This window comes from Falco punctatus (genome assembly GCF_963210335.1).
Source record: "Falco punctatus genome assembly, chromosome: 7".
Classification (NCBI taxonomy): Eukaryota; Metazoa; Chordata; class Aves; order Falconiformes; family Falconidae; genus Falco; species Falco punctatus.
In genome coordinates this window covers 1,363,226-1,380,215 of record NC_137587.1, presented here as the reverse complement: position 1 = coordinate 1,380,215, position 16,990 = coordinate 1,363,226, and the positions used below count along the sequence as shown (strand labels likewise).

At 48.9% G+C, this 16,990-nt stretch overlaps 1 protein-coding gene across 1 annotated transcript in view; it reads right to left on the bottom strand.

Moving 5' to 3' along the window:
* Positions 1 to 879: 879 nt before the first annotated feature.
* LTK (leukocyte receptor tyrosine kinase) overlaps positions 880 to 16,990 on the bottom strand; it is a 79,497-nt gene continuing 63,386 nt past the window's right edge. Inside the window, exons 18-24 of the mRNA XM_080396339.1 lie at positions 15,578 to 15,707; positions 13,117 to 13,214; positions 10,493 to 10,585; positions 9,767 to 9,868; positions 8,262 to 8,396; positions 7,799 to 7,889; positions 880 to 7,051 (exon numbers count right to left, since the gene is read on the bottom strand). Coding sequence (XP_080252465.1) covers positions 6,275 to 7,051; positions 7,799 to 7,889; positions 8,262 to 8,396; positions 9,767 to 9,868; positions 10,493 to 10,585; positions 13,117 to 13,214; positions 15,578 to 15,707 — 1,426 coding nt within the window. The 3' untranslated portion in view covers positions 880 to 6,274. The remainder of the gene's footprint in view (positions 7,052 to 7,798; positions 7,890 to 8,261; positions 8,397 to 9,766; positions 9,869 to 10,492; positions 10,586 to 13,116; positions 13,215 to 15,577; positions 15,708 to 16,990) is intronic.

The following is a 16,990-nucleotide window of genomic DNA, read 5'->3' as shown; positions in this document are numbered from 1 at the left end:
TTGAAAGGGCCTTCGGCTTGCTAAGGGACTGGGAAGGCAGCAGCCACGCTCTCCTGCCGCTGCTACGGGAAAGGAGAAGAGGCGGCGGCTCTCAGTTAGCAGCCTGCAGCCGTGCCCCGGGGCTGGGGGGCTGGGCTGGGGGCGCGGGCAGGCTGCCGCAGGGTCACTCCCAGACCTGACTCGCACCGCACGGCCTTGGGTGCCGACCTGCTGGTGTGAGGAAGCCGTGCCGCCTTCTCTTGCTGTGGCCCGAGCCACCTTGAATAAGCTTCTGCTTACCAGAGTGTCGATGACGCCTTTGCACAGGCGTGTGACACAGAGCTGATGCGTGCTCACCAAGGTACTTGTTCACCTACAAGTAAGGTACGCTTGGTAATGCCTCTGCTGACATACTGCCTCGCTCCAGAGACACTGAGGGCACGTGTTGCCACAGTGTGGTGAGATATGCTGGCCCAGAGGCGCTTGGTGCTGAACAGCTAACCTCGGACTTAGGCACCAAGGTCTTTAAACTCACTAGATGCAGCGATGCTTACTGCTGTAGCTGCTGCGTTTCTGTGTGAGTCTAGCAGTAGGACTCCTCTCCTTCAGCCTGTCAGTAACTTGGTTTTTTGGCCTTGACAGCTATCCTAGGCCTCAGTTTCATTCCCATTTTACAGACGGGAGTAGTACCTACTTACCTCACAGGAGCGATGTGAGGCCGTCCTTCATTACTGATTGCAAGATGCGGTGAGATTCTTTGGAGGAGGTGCACCATGCATAAAGAGATACATCAGCTAAGTTTAAAATGATGGGTTTGGGGGCCTCACAAGGATATAAATTCACATGACATTTAACCAAAGTGGTAAAAATTTTAGAAGGGGGGGGTTCACTTAACATCTGATCCAGTTCTTACAATAGGGAAAGATTTCAGTGGGAGTTGGACCAAACCCTTAAGTATCTCAGAGGGCTCTTGCTTCCTTTTTTTTTTTTTTTATTGCTATTGTTATTATTTGTTATTCTTAAGGTACTGAGATCAAATGGCCTGTATCATCCACTTGCATCCGTTCTGAACACTACAATGCAATGCTGACCATGGTCACTTTTGACATTGACTGTATTGGTTGAGTGTTTGTTACTCTGAAGTGTGTATGCTACTAAATAAATGAGACTGAAGGAAAAAAAAAAAAAAAAAGACATCCACCGTGATTTGGTCATAGGGCAGTAGCATCTTTTCTTCAGTAATTTCCTTAGGGAAGAGACAAAACCTATTTATTTGAGTGTTTCTTGTGTTTTTAGTCTTTAGTATCTAATTATTTCCTAAACCAAAACTAGTTCTAATGCATCTAGAAGCTAACGTTGGAACTTGGTTCCGAAACCTATTAGTACGTTTGCCTTAGAACCCAATCCACACAGAGCTTGACGGCTCCCTTTGAGGTAAACTCTGTCTCAAAAATTTCCATTCATAGCCTCATAGCCTACCATATATAAAAAAATGGTGCATCAGAAGGCATCTGGCAGAGCAGTGTGGTGCTGTGAGGCAGCGGGGAAGAAGCAGTCAAACTTCCAGGACTGACAGCACTTCTCCAGCAAGACATTGTCCTTTTACCTGTGTGCAAAGGGTACTTAGCAGAGAGGGAAACAAATTGGCACCATTAGCGTCTTTTTATTTTGTGTTGCAAATATAGAAGTATACACGTGTCCAGCTTTAAATTGCATAGAAGCAGGCGAGTCATCTACTGATGTACAGCAGTCACCCAGAAAGGTGAGTTGGCCAGAAGTGCTGCCATCGTCCAGGGTAATGCCAAATCAAAACCAATTCAGTTAAAAAGTGGTGTGGCGAGACGGGAAGATGTCAGTGACGTTACGCCTAAGCTCTCTGCCTTGGGTTGGAAAGGGCAGGCGGCCAGGAGGAGAGAGCACAGCCGTGCCTGCAGGAGAAGCTGCCTCGCCAAGCCCTGCAGCTGGGGGTCTGAGGAAGTGTGGTCCCTGGCTGGCACGGTGTGGGGTGCAAATACTCCCAGGAGCAGCGTCTTCTCTTTTGGGTAAGTAGGGGGAGGCACTGGAAGTGGAGTCAGTTACCTCCATTGCATTAGACTTGTGAAGCTTTCTTAGTGCGCACCTGCCTGCTGGCAAATCAGTGGAGAACTTACCTCAGGAAAAGGGTTGGTATGAGGGGGACACCTTAAATCTGAGCCGTTAAAAATTCTCTTTCTTTAAAGGGAAGGTAAAGATATAAAACACTTCAGTTGAGGAGAGAAAAAATAAGAGATCAGAAGCAAGAATATCAACAAATGTGAAAAGAAAGCAGAGAAAGCCAAATGGAAATTTGCATTATTTCATCTTTTGTTACTCAGCCCCCTCTTTAAGATGTAGGTATGAGGTTGTATGAAGCGACATATAGTGCCGATGCTGAGCCCAGAAGAAAAAAAGACCCAACTATATACACACAAATCTAAAACCAAGTTGGTCATGTGTGAAAAGACAAGACACCAGTCATGAAGGGCAATTAATAATAATCCCATAAATGGCTGATTCTCCAGTAGGGAAGCACTGGAAGATTTTTCACGTGGATTACAGAACTGAATTAATCCCAGATCTCCAGCTCATGTCATTTGTCTAGGAAACAAAATCGGATTTTGCCTTTCAGTTGCCAAAGTAATCTGATTTTGACTCTGTGGGTTCAACTTATTGATTATGCACTAAAAGCGTCTCCCTAAAAACAGTTTAAAGCCAGTTATATTTTTAAATGGTAGCAACTGAGCACTGTGAAACCTGTGGTTGTCTGAACAGTAAGTTTCAGTCTCAGCATTGTAGGACTGATGGTGGTAGTACATGTCGTTGCGATTGTTACTTTTCTTTTTAGATAATATAGCTTGGACAGCATGTAGCATTTCAGCATCACAACAGGAGGTACATTAGCATTTTATTACATTAGCTCCAGGATATTATTTTAAAATTCATTATTCGTGTGGGTTTTTGAAAAGCAGCTAAGACATCAGATGTGCACAGAAAAACTTGCAGCTCAAAGATTCACGGCAACTGTGCTGACAGAAGACGGTTTACCTTTAGTTCCATTTGAGGGAGTTAAGACCTTATATAAAACTTAGGTTGCTAATGCAGATTCTTTTAAAATTCCTGTCTCTTTCTTTTAGTGCCCCTTTGGTATATGTGCAGCTCCATGTTCTGTCTTGTTACAAGACACTGCATCTGGCTCAGTACATCCCTGAGCTATGTGCTGTTGTAAACCAGTGAAGTAGCTCTAGCAAATAAATAATCACTACTCCTACAGCTGCCCTTCAACACCCCACTGTTGGTCACCCTTAGGGGTTAGACAGGGGGAAGATGGAGTTTTATTCTGGCTCAGTGCAGCTTTGTCTATATTCTTCCTGTAAATACGTACCTTGACGCAGCTATGCCGTAAAACCAGGTATTTGTCCAAAGTGCTGGACTGAAGAACTGGCATTTTGTTTATAACGTGAAGGCATAGCTGCAGCCCAGGCTGCCTGTGGCGTTGGCAATAGAGCTGTGCTCTCCCGTCGCTTTTCAATGCCTTACCTAGTTTTATCATGAGTGGCCTTTCTAGGTTTGTGAATTACGCTGAGGCAGGTGCTGTGTACGGGGAAAACAGCAGCAGCTGAAGCTGGGTAGCCGTATGTACAGCAGGGATCCTGCCGGCTTCCCGCTGGAATCTGCGGGGAGGTACAGGCATTTCCACGAGAAGGACAGAACTCTTGTGCCTGCGACTGAATCTAAGAAGTCTGCAGGAAGGGAAGGTGGTGTAAGGTTCCACGGCTTCGGAACAAGTCAGTACTCACCCCTCTCTCTTACCACCCATTTCCCACCCGTGCCGCTGGCTAAGGAGAACTGAAAGCAGAGTCACATGCGAAAGCGTGGCCGTGAGCCCAGCGCTGTGCTCGGGACAGAGCCTGGAAAGGGGTCCGGCGCCTGCCCGCTGCAGCTGAACTGGGAGCTCTGCGTTCTGCTTGGCCTTACCCCGCGTGCAGGGAGGAGGGGGCTGAGCTGCTGCTGCCCGGTCCCAGCTGTTGGAGGGTTTGAAGCTCACCTTTGAAGCAAAACCTACTCATGCATAAACCGTAGGGCTAACATAATCTGAGAGGTAAGGATGTTGTTGATAAACTGATGTTATTCTAGATGGCTAAGAGTAGATGTACTTATTGACTAGCATGTTCCAGAGGTGGCCAGCCTGAAACATGACCAAAACTGTTAGAGGAAAGAATGAGGAAATTTCCTGCTAACTGGGCTTTCCTGCCTCATCCAGCTGAGCTGAGCTGTAGCAGCTCCTGGACATAAGATAGGACAGACATTGAGCTAAATATGAGAGAAGCCAGAGAGCTAAAGTGAAGGTGAAATGGAAAGAAGGGCGTGAGGGAAAGGCAACCATCTCCCTTGGCCACTAAGCCCTTCAGCCCCTGCGCCACTCCTGGAATTTGCCCATGCACAGCGGGACCCCCCTGTCCTGAGCATCTGTCATTGCACAACATGGATTTGGAATTATTCCCATACCATACGGGTCATTACTGAGGGGTGGCCATTGTCACCACTCAGGTCTGGACATGACGGTATATAAAACTATTCACTCTAGAGCCAAAGCCCTAAAACCGTCGGAAGCGTGCAACAGACACAAAGTCAGACCACCAGGCACAAACCCGCACTGAGGATGCATGTCACTCGAGATGGGTTCAGAGCCTTCACTCTGTACTTCCCTCACTGCATCGCAGCCATGTCCATCCCCGAGCGACGCTGGGGACAGGGAGCCTGCGTGGTCGGAGCAAACCCTCCTGCCAGCCCACACTCCGACTGGCCGTGCGGGTGATCAGCAGGGACTCTCCCCTCAGGCAGCCTGCCGGCACCCCGCCGTACCCCCTCTTACATGTCCGTTTGCCACTATAGGCTGGCAGGGCAACATTCAGGAGTGGGACAAGGACAGAATGTCTCTGAGGCCGTTCAGGCTTAATCCAAATTATTTGGATTTATCCAAATAAATATCCAATTTAATTTTTCAGTTTCCTATTTTTCAGGCTTTGACCAGTAAACATCAGTTTAGACCTTAAGCAACAGAACAAAGTCTTAGAAACGAGCTGCCTTCCAAAGACATGACAACTACCAGCAGGTCTGTACGCTTGCAAGGTGAGAAGAAATGCCGACCTGCTCGGGTGTGTGGAGCCAAGTCACGATTTCAGCCTTCTCAAATGGCTGAGCCGTTCTGCCTCCCTGTGCGAAGGGCTCCGTGCCGTACCAGGCTCCCCGTCCCTCTGCCCTCCCCTCCATTACCTGGTTTCTAGCGCAGAGGAGCAGGTGCTCAAGCCAAGAGCTCCAGCGCACCAAATGCTCAACAGTTACCAGAGAACCTCAGCTTAACGCTTACCAACATCGCACAGGGAAGTACTGCTGGATGTTGAAGTACTTACAAAAACGAAGTTCATCCCAAGTAAAGCCCATTAAAGAGAGAGACAGTCAGTTTCTCATCACGCCATGCAGCTCACCCTTTCTCGAAAAACCACCTGTCCCTTCCATGCCAGGAGCTGGGAGGAAAAAGACACCATGAGGCAGGGAGCACATTTCCTTCACTATTCAAAGGGATACTATTAGCTCCACCAAGGTGTTTTGGTTTTTTTAATAGTAAATATGTTTTCCTCTTCATTGCCTGTTTTCAAAGCACATGCTCAGAGGAGTCTGGATTTTTTTTTTTCATCCCTCCTACTGCTCAAAATGGAAACAGTACCTTCATTTTCATCTTTGTCTGCAGGGTCTGCTCATAAAACAGATGCAAAAGTGGCTGCTATTTAGTTACTTCCCTTACAGTGCACAAGCATCATCAGTAAGTCATCAGAACTGTAAAAAGCTCTCAGGAACACAGCAGCCTTTGCAGGGTGGTTGCTGCTGGCACAGCATGCGGGTTTGGTTTCTAGGGTCAGAAGGAAGCACAACCTGTGTTGGTCATTATTTCCATCCAAATGCTGCGGGCGGAGGGTAGGTCCGTTTCTCTTCACTTGAGCAGACTGAGGAGGAGTCCGTTCATTAGCGTCATATGCTGAATCAGAGCAGCAGTGCCACTGTTCTCCACCTCGAAGCTGGTTCAGTGGAACACATTCGATGGACAGAGATAGAAACGCAACTGTCTTTAACGATCTGGGGGTCTGGCAGGTAGAAGGAGGAAGCAGAACGTTGCTGATGTTGAAACATCACCCATCTCAAGGAACTTGAAGGGAGGAAGTAAGTGAAATAGGAAGCAGTCCTTCCAGACATTCCCTCAGCTTTGGAAGAACCGTTTCTGTTATACTGGCGTAACACTCAGGTCATCTGACAAAGACAGACCAGAGTCCCTCTCTCTCACTGTTTTCTCTGCTTTATAAAAAGGCTTTTCATCCCTGTGCAGACTGGAGCTCCTTAGCACAGCTGCTCCGGCCTCTGCCAGAGCTGAAGGCTGGTGGTCACTGCTGCAGCACAGGTCGTCGTAAGCATAATTTACATTGCCGCAGGGGAACGCCTGGAGTTTCACCAGTTCAATCCCACTGATACCCAGGTGAGGGCAGTTGCTTCGACTTGGAGACGCTGGAGATGCCCGAGAGCTAGGAGAAGAACTGCAATTCCCATCAAAACCCGAATCTTCCCGCTCTGGAGCTGCTTTGAGCTTGGAGTTGGGGCTGAAGTGACAGATGTTGTCTAGCACCCACGATCCATAGGTTGGGTTCCAAAGATTTTTTGTTTTGTTTTTAAGTCTGTGAGTGGGTGGATTGCTGAGCTCCACCTTCTGGTTTGAGGTCTGCTGGAAGCAGGACCCGCTGCTGAAATCACTGAGGCATGGCAGGCTGGGCCCTCGGGCAGCCCGGCTGCTCAGGGTCTCCACCAGGAGCTCCTGGGGACACTGGACAAGTTTGTGTCCAGCATGCTGGGAGCCCAGCGCTTCAGGCGTGGTCTGAGGAGTGAGAGAAGGGCTTACCAACAGAGGCACCACCCCACTGGAAATGTTGGGGCGCACGACCATACTCCCTTCATCCTCTGGCGCCGGGCCACACTCCACGGGCAGCTCAGTGTTGATCACATCAGGGTCCTGAAAAAGAGAGACCAGAATCTGTTACACCCCAAGCACCCCCGGGGTGACTGTCACCGCTGCGTTTTAAGAGAAATAGCGATGAGAGTGAAAAAGCTTTTGGCAGAGGCTGCCATCAGGTTTGGGCAATATTCCTGCATGCCACGCAAGATGCTCTGTGCCCCCTGGGTATCACACGCTCACAGGGCGTGCAGAGATGCTCTCTCATTTACATGCTCCTTTTGGGCAGGGGCTGTGCTTTACTGAAATCAGCAGCTAAGCTGGGGTCACCAGTCTATAATTCCTCCCTTGGGAGGTTGAATCCAGCCCTGTAGCTGTAAAATGCTCCCAGATGATGAACTCACCGTGCCAGCTCATCCCCTCCCTCCACTCCACACCAGTTCAGCTATGGCTTCTGAGCAGCATTAGGCAAGGTCAGAATATGGACCCTAAAAGAGATTCTTAACACCTTTCCATCACAAAATTGAGGACATTTTGCTACTGAACAAGCTGAGAGCTGAAAGCATCCACCTGCTCAGGAGCAGTATAATCTCATTTCGGTTGGACTGAAGGTGGGAGAGTGAAGGCAGATACCAGAAAACCCAAATTAAAAGAGCAGCTGAGCCAGCAGCACCACCACAAATGGGAAAGGAATCCACTCAGCCCGGCAGGACTCTTCACTTGTTTTGGGCACTAAATCTAGTTGCTCTTGGACAATCCATGGCAATCCATGGATTACCATCCACCTGGGTAACCAAAGAACAGTACCTGTGTGCAATACTTGATTCTTTCCAGGATGGTGGAGAAGTTTGGCCGATACTCTGGGCTGTGCTGCCAGCATTGTGTCATGATCCGGTACCTTAACATAAGAAGAGAAAAAAAAAAAAAAAAAAAAGTATTGATCAAGAAAGGTAATTATGCCAAACGTGTTCCAGTATGAAGTGACCATGGGTCCAGAGGAACTGCACTTGGTGCGGGGCCCAATGGAGGGGCGCAAAACTGGCCATGTCATTTCTGCATCCTTGGATCCCAAGCCATTAGGGGACCACTACTTCCAGCAAATCCCAGAGTGCTCTAGGCTCTGTACAGGAGGCAGCGGCTCAAGAGACATTCCAAACTACCCCCCGACCCTGGGGCAATACCATTCCCTGGCTAAGGGCGTCTAGTTGCCTCTGTCTAACCTGTTTGCCACCCACTGTCCCTTGGGCTGTGGGAGTAAGGAAGTACTTACACTGGTCCCGGACAGTTTTTTGGTGGATCCATTCTTCCTCCACTGGTGACAAATTCCAGCACTTCCTGATTGGTTTTGCAGGGGTAGGGCATGTAGCCTAGAGAGAAAATCTCCCAAAGCAGCACACCAAAGGACCTGTGTCAGGGAGCAGCCAACAATACCAGTTAGGTTTGCTTTGTGCTCCACAAACCCGGCATGAAGCCACGTAGGTAACACCACAGCGCCAACCTTCCGAAGCTGTAGGCCAACCACAGTAATGTACAATTAGCGTGATTATGAGTCAACTTTGATACAAAAAAATAATCAATCAAAACCTTTGCTCAAGCTCCAAAACTAGCTTTGCAGAGGTTTCAAAATACATGAATAACTGAAAATGTTCCTTCTGCTGCATTTGTTATGTCAGAGCAGGCATCGCCGGAGCACCCTACCCTACAGATGGGCTGACTGTTGGGTCTGGCATGGTGATTCCCACCTGGCCTGGGAAGGCTCGAGAGGTTTGAGTCAGCGTTTGGGAATAGGATGTTCAAGAACAAAACCAAGTAAGAGCCAGCCAGTGAAACCGAAAGGCAGCAGCACTTATTTTTTGTCCTGGTACCTTGCTCTCCTTCTTGACATCTGTGGGTCAGTGCGGCAGTGCCACTGGAAGTTACATGTGACAGACCCAGGGCAGTCCAGAGAGTTCTGACAAGGCTTCAGCAGGGTCAGAATTGTAACAGTCACCATTTGCTGCAAAGGTGGAAGAAATTTCCAGTACTTTTCACTTACAATGGCCTATTACGGCAACTGTAGCACTTCCCTTCACAACATTTAGTACCGGCTGCTGACAGTGGGATGCCAACAAGCAAGCCCTTCTCTTGCAGCACCACCAAGAGCTTCAGGAAGCTGGGTCAGCGTGGTGCTGAGGGAACAACTCAGCACACCCTGCGGAGACCCTGCGGGACGGGGAGAGGGAAAGATTCCCCCCCACACGCCTGCACGTGCTGCTGCTGGGGGTGCTGATTTCAAAGAAGGATCAAGTTATATGAGGAACCGATATATAAATATTGTTTCCTCAGCAACCAGCAAGGACTTTGATTAAATCTGCTGTCATTTTATACAGAACAAAAAGAAATTATACGAAAGAGTAATCCTAGGTGGTACATAGAGAGTCATTTACAAGACAGATAAGCGGGCTGTGTCACCGATAGAAACTGAGTGGCAGATCCTGAGGGTTGAGGGAAATGTCTGATTGGCATTTTTGATTTTTAACTGAGACTTCTTGGGAATCTAAACATGATACTCTACATTTATGTATAGTGAACTTTTATTACCTCCTTTTACATTAGATTTTTTAATTCGTTCAGAATCCTTCAGCTGTACTTCTGTTGAGAAGGGAAGACTTCTAATATTCTGTGAAATTCTGACCTTTTTTTAAGGTTCCTGCCGAACAGACTTTTTTATTCTCAAGCAGTACATTTCTTACCCTTATCACTGAGCAGCAGAAGTGATTAAAAGACATTTGTTACCAGGTGTCGGTCTTGGAGGTGAAAATGCCCTCTAGAAAAGCTTCTGGTGGCATCCACTTGACAGGAAGCATGGCTCTGCCTCCCTTGCGGTAATAACTCGCTCTGGGAAGAGAAAACGCGCGAAGGATATCACACGGTTGGAAAGGGCTCAGATATATAAAAGCTGTTCTCACCACAGCAACAGCAGCTGGGGATTGCATGCAGCAATGGGGGCCAAGAGGGAAAACCGAGAAGCCATCCCCACGCAGAGCGCACGGCCGCAGTACCTCCTACCGCGGCAGCTGGGGTGGGAACCCAGGGTGCTGTAGGTGCACAGCTGAAGACATCCAATTTGCCGGTGCTTCGCACACTGTGCTGGTGCAGCAAGTTTTCTTGACATCATAAACTGAGAATTTTGGTTGGGTTTTGGTTTCGTTTTATTTTTTCTTTAATTTGAGATTATTTATAATCAACTAGCTAATAAATTTGCCTATGCTTGGTTTAGTGTCCACATGCGATTGCAGCGTTCCCTGGGGCCCAGTCTGGAATAAACACAGCTGAAGCATATCGGCTAGTGGGCACAGATGTGTTAGCGTACAGCCTGTTCACTCCAATGAGTTAACCCGTAATCAAATCCAGACACATAACAGATGTTCCACTGCTTCAGACACCATGAGGCAGTTCACACCAGTCAAAATGATACAGATTACCGAGTTACTCACAGGACTGAAATGGCCTTTCACTTACCTGTAAATATCCCTCGCCATCCCAAAGTCACCGATCTTGGCTATTCGTCCTGCTCCAGTGCAGGTCAAAAGGCAATTCCTTGCAGCTATATCTCTTTAAAAAAAAAAAAAAATAATCTAATTCTAAACTCTTAAATAGCTAAAGGAATAAAGAAAGATTAGATACAGTCCTGCAAACCTTAGCCAAGTCACCTTTTACACAAATGAGAAAAGCTTATTAAAAATAAGAAATGAAGCCAGCTAGCTACATTATCATCTTCATTAACCAAAATTCTTAAACTGCATTTCCATTACATTTTCTACCCAGCGTTTTCCAAACATTGCCCGCTCCCGTCTCCTTTCACTAAGGCAGAAAACAGGGTCAGTGTTGGACCAGGGACAGACCCAACCTTCTTTTGCTTCAACCACATTATGACAGATTTCTTTCTTGCTGTAATTTTTTTTAGAAGAGCAGCATTGCAGCAGTGTCTCCATCAGTTACAGATGTGATGCTGTTGGGTAATCTTGGTAAGCTGCTTGGGAAGTCCGTGTAGACCCAGATCTGGTAAAGTGTTGCTTTGCTGCTCCTGCTACCTGCGGCGGAGCCAAGCAAAACTACACATGGGAGCAGCCAGCTGCTGGGGCAGGTGTAGCCTGTGACGAGTGGCAGCAATGACTATGTGGCCAAGACTGAAGGATTTGTGTTCATCTTGAATATGCATTCTGAAAAGAAATTCATTAAAAATCATAGCACTGGGGGTGTGTGTCCTGCTCGCTGCCAAGAAAAAGGAGCTCCTTGAACAACTCATGTTTCTTCCCACTGCCAGCCCTGAAAAATCCCTCCAGATCTGCAAGCCAAGCTCAGCTTTCTCTTCCATCAGCAGCTGTGACTCCTAGACAAGACCTGCCCTTGGTGACATCTCCACAGCCCCACTAGACCACTTTTCCCCCAGGGTACTTGCTGTCCGCAGCGAGAACCTCCCCTTCCTGACCCGCTCCGAGCAGCACTAAGGCGCAGGAGCCTGAGCACGGTTCTCCTGCACTTGTTTCCTGAACTGAGGCTAAAACAAAACGAGTCCCTTCCCAGGTCGCCTATACCATAGATCCAACAGTGCAAAAACTGATCCAGAGCCTTTTATAAAAGAGCTATGCTGCTGTTAAAAGACTCAAGCACGTTTCTTCCATCTCTTTCCTGAAATGGAGATCAACCCTGGGCAGTGACAGCTGACCTGTCCCCTTGGGACCAGCGTTACAAGCTGTGTGTGATGGCTGCTGGGCTCAGTGACCTACGATAAGAAAACCAGGGAACATCTACCTGACAGGAGGAAGGAAAATTGGTTTTATAAAACACCTGTGGAGAAAAAGTCTGTGCCGTTTCTATTGGACTTCTGGCAGCAATCAAAATCTGTCCCGGTCATAAACTCAGCAGATCAGGCGGGCAGAGGTTGGTGAAGGACATCGCTATTACAGTAAGGGTTGTTAACAAGTAATGCTGTAGTGATTAACTTTAAAGTTTCTAATTAGAATACGGATCCTCTCAGGTACTTAAAAGATCCCAGAGTCAAAACTTGTGACACGCTTTTACTGCTCCTCTTTTTTAAGGGCAGAAAAGTTTAACCCTTTCTTCAGAGGAACTGATTTGTTGTTCCAGGATGAAGGAGGCTGAAAACTTCCTCAGATGCTCTAACCATGAGGCAATAACATATCCCGTACCCCCACGTCACGGCTTTTTGCTCCCATTGCTGCTTGGCACTCGTTCCCCGCAGTCTCCCCAGTCCCTGCCCCTCGTGCCCAGCTCTGCCCCTCTGCTCCCTGCAGGTGGCCCGTGTGGGGCGAAGCCAGGCGCCCCCCCCCCCCCCCCCAGCTCCCAGCTGCTCATGCCACCCTCCCGCGCCGGCCGCCCCCGGCTCCGCACAGCAGGGCTGAGCCCACACCGGCCAGCATCACCCAGCAGCCGGCCAGTACCACCCAGCAGCCGGCCAGTACCACCCAGCAGCCGGCCAGTACCACCCAGCAGCCGGGCGCACGTGGTGCCTGGGACATGGCGAGCTGAAGCAGCTCTTCACCAGAAGCAAAGGAGCCCAATATCTGACAGGGAACTTTAAAAGGCAACAGTCCCAAATATACACACGTTGTATAGATACACAGATACAATAACCCTTACATCTTCGATAACACTCGCCTTATTTGATTATTTATAAAATAAATTTACATATAATAAGTTTATTATAAAATAAATGTATTATTTATTATATTTGACGCCTGCCACCTCAACATTTTTTTTGCTCTGCGAACGAGGAGAAAGGGGCGCGACCAGCCCCCCCTCCCCCGTGCTGGCCGGGCGGGGGGCGCAGCGGCCGCCGCGCCTCAGCGGCTCCCACGGGCGACACCGCCCCCTGGTGGCGCAGACCCACCCGCACACCCGCCCGCCCCGCAGCCCGCCCCGGGGAGGGAGGACGGGGCTCTCCTCGCCCCCCGCAGCCCGAAGGGCAGAGCACGGCCTGACTCCACCGCAAACCAGTGAGACCAGTGGGACCAGCCCGGACAGCCGAGCCCGAGCCCGTGCTGGCAGGGGAAACACCGTGCTCTGTGTAACCCGTGAGCCCGTCGCCCTCGGGCCACAGCAGAAGGGGCCGTTCGCCTCACCTGTGGATGAAATGATTCTCCTCCAGGTATCTGCAGCCGCAGGCGATGTCCCTGGCGATGTTCAGCAGGTCCTGCATGGCCAGCGTGGACGGCTGGTTCTGGGGGAGGCGGCGGGCCGGCGAGGGAGGAAGAGCGGCGCAGGACACGGGCCAGGCGGGGACACCGCAGCGGGCAGGGCGGTAAGGCAGAGGCGTACCCGCGGGGCCAGGCGGGAGCAGGGAGGAGCATAAGCAGACCAAAGCGAAAAGAAAAACTCCTGTTTAAGCCAAGCGACGCTGAGGTTTCCCTTCCCCTCCCCGAGCAGCGCCCAGGGACGCAGGGCCTGGCCCGAGCAGCCCCGGTGCGGGGATCAGCCCCGCTGGGCCCGGCTGCGGGACATCGGAAGCCAAGCGGCCTTCGCAGGTGGGGGGGGAGAGAGCATCCCACACACCGCTAAAGAGTTAATAAGTTTTCTACAGCAATTAGCACATGAACCTCGGGGGGAGCGCGGGATGCGGGCGGGCAGCTCCCCCACCCGCTGTGGGGAGGGGCAGAGCCCTCGGAGCGCGGCAGGCGGGATGCTGAGCCGCGGGGCTGCGGGACGGCACCAGCCCCTCACCACCCGCTCCCCTCACTAAGAGCAGCGAAGCAGCCCCTCTCCAGCAGCCCTGCTTATCTTCATCCCATAAGCCCTGCTTATCATACATCCCATGTTTACTTCCCCACAGGGAAATTTCCTCGGTGTTTCTCCAGGAACTTCTGTACTGCTCTCAGCAAGGATGGGGAGGAATTACTACACTGCTGATCAAAAGCCCAAGAGATATCAAATAAATTGTTCTTGAAAAGGCTGCTTTTGTTTCTGGATGCTGTTATTGCTGTAATTTCTCATGCTCAAACCATGTAACATACACTACAGCCACTGAGCACTATTTTTACTGGCCAGGCAAATTATTATACAAAGTGCTTGGATATCTGCCCGGGAGAACTTTGACAGCCATAAGCAGGCATTTCTGGAGAGGAAACGAGGAGCAAGGAGGGGAAATCGAACCCCAGGCGTCCAGACCTCCCTGCTCTGGGATGCCTCTGTCGGAAGAGGCGGGTGGACGTGCCCTTTCCCTGTAGCCAGGGACACTTGTGGTGAAACCCGTTAATGCTGGGGCCAGTTCTGTGTTCAGAAAAGGTGCACGGGGAGCAGGTTTTTCAGTGCTGAGGGGACCTGGACTATTGTATTTGCTATCCGCGAGCACACCGGCTAACATAGCGGCAGGTTTGGTTTCACATCATATTTAAAAAAACAGTTCTTTATATTACAACTATATATAATACTCAGATAAGAGTATTTATTATTCTCTGCTGCCCACAGGCTTTATCTGCTCACAGAAATTGTACCAATTTCACTACAAATGCCCAAACTAAAGATATACAAACTCCTCCATCTGGGTGCTGTAAGCGCGTTTAATTAGTATATTTACTCCTGTACGAGGAAGAGGTTAAGCTCGACCTTTCAACACGTTACTACCAGCACAGGGGCATGTGCACGTGAAGCTGCATGGTCATAACTATTTGGGGTGCACGTGTGTGTGGAGAAGCAGCTGTGCAACTGCAGCATGCGGTGTAGGAGCGCATGAGGCACCAGCCAGCCCCGGCCCTGCCGGCAGCCAGCACAGGCACCTCAGTACAGCAGGGAGTAACAGCATCAGGCCTAACTCTTCTTCTTTTTTTTTTTTTTTTTTGGAAGCCTCCACTCAAGAGATATATACTTATTTAACAGAGGTGCCCAGGATCACACTGTTCAGAAGAACACGTACCTGGAAGCAGCTATTCATTATAGGAACACTGAAACTAATTAATTCCAAATATTCATCATACTTGGTTGGCATTAATATTATATTAGAAATCAGAGATAATTTGCAAAAACCCTCACAACAGCTTTCATAAAAGTGGTGTTTTCTTAAACAAAAGTATTTGACTTGATAATTTCATTTGCATTGACTTAAATCCCTGTCACAGTGCTACTGTGTACAGGCTTAGCTCTTCAACTAGTTTTGATGCATCTCCATATGGTGCTGATGCACACCTGCTGGGGACCTCGTGCTACCAATTCCTGTTACTGCCTATCAGTGTCGGAACTTCAGCTCCTTGCGCACCATCACGGCGCACAGAAAACAAGGCAGACATTGAGGAAAGCAAGCCCTGTAATTTGTAGTCTAGTTGGCAGAGAACTCTGGAACGGCAGGACAGGATTTTACTCTTTCCTCCTCAGTTACTAATAGACTGCTATTATGTTTCTGGCGCTGCTTTCATTTTCTCTCACTGACCATCTGCTTACGTCCAGCGGACAGATGTATGTATCCTGAAGTTTGTAGGGGCTGGGACACATACACAGCCCTGCTTGGCTTCAGGGCCTTTATCCAATTCATAAAAATCATAAAAAGCAGGCATAGTAAAATCAACCACAAGTCTAGCAGGGAAGTTCTCTCACCACTCTGGGTCGATTCTGCCGAAGAAAGCTCTTCATATCTCCTCCAGCCATGAGCTCAAGCAGAATGAAGCGAGGCAGCGTCTGAAGGCTAACCCCGACGCACTGCACGATGTTTTGGTGATTGAACTTGCTGGAATCCAGGATCACAGCACCAGGGGAGAGAAAGACAGCGTCAGGACCTGGCCAACAGCCATCACGCTCACTGTGCCTGAAGCTCTGACAACCTGGATCGGAGCAAATCCTGAAGCAGAGCATGTTACCAGGCAAATTCCTACTCCAGCCGTATCGAAATGCCCCCCGGACCATGCCAGCCCGTGACCATGGCTATGCTGCCTGGCTTTGCCTCTGAAAAGCTTTCAACAGATGTGAAAAGCTGACAGTAGAGCAGAGCCTTCTGCCTGTGAAGGGGGAATCTAAGGGACACACTGACTGAAAGATGGGGGTGACATGAGAGGGAAAAGGAAGCTTAGCACCTCAAATACACAAATATTACTGGTGTTTGTGAAACAGAACCCTGACCGATGGGGATTTTAATTCAGCATTGGTTATTTTAAGTATACATCTGTCTAGTTTGGTGGACTCAGTTCAGTATCTACTCTGCCAAAGAGGGACTCGGCTAATACCTACTGCACCAGCTGCTTACGTGGTGGCTTTCTGCCTCTTACAAAAGGACACTGAGATTGTCAAGAAGCTCAGTAAGACTCGGTCATTAGGAAGCAGCATCTTCCCTTGGATAATGATTACCTGGATAACACAGGAACTAAAAATGGAAAGGAAGCTAGGGAAGAGAATCACGTGCTACTAAGTGAATCAAAGCACTCTGCAATCGATTGAAATTGCTCTAAAATCCTATACATCAGTGTTACCTCCTGCTCAGCTGCCAAAGGTCTCGAAGACTTTAGGAAGCGACACTGTCATGAGATTCATGCCTTAATAGCAGAAAACCAGCATCTACACATGAGCTCGGCCAGACAATGAGAAGAGGAACTTCTTTGTTGCACAAATTAAAAATGCATAAATTCTGATCACTTACCATTAACCTTCACTATACTACTATTTTAAAGTCATCCTTGACTATACTATTGATTTAAGGTTCTGGATTTGGATTAATGAAGTAAATTCCAAGACTAAAACCTTATAACAATAGGAATGGCTGCCTGTTATCTTTTCCAGGCAGGTTTTATAGATCTCATCATTCACCGTCGGAAGGTTGCATAGATGAGACCTTACAAAGGTTCTGTCAAGCTTGCAAAGACATCAAAAGCCAGAACACATCTAAGAGAAGCAGCCACAGAAGGGCTGTGCCCCACCTGTGCGAGCCACATTCACCGCCTTATCCCTACAGAGATTTCCGAGCATCTCACTCAGTTATTTTTGTGCAAAGAAAGGGACCTTCACTGCAAAAAGCGCTTA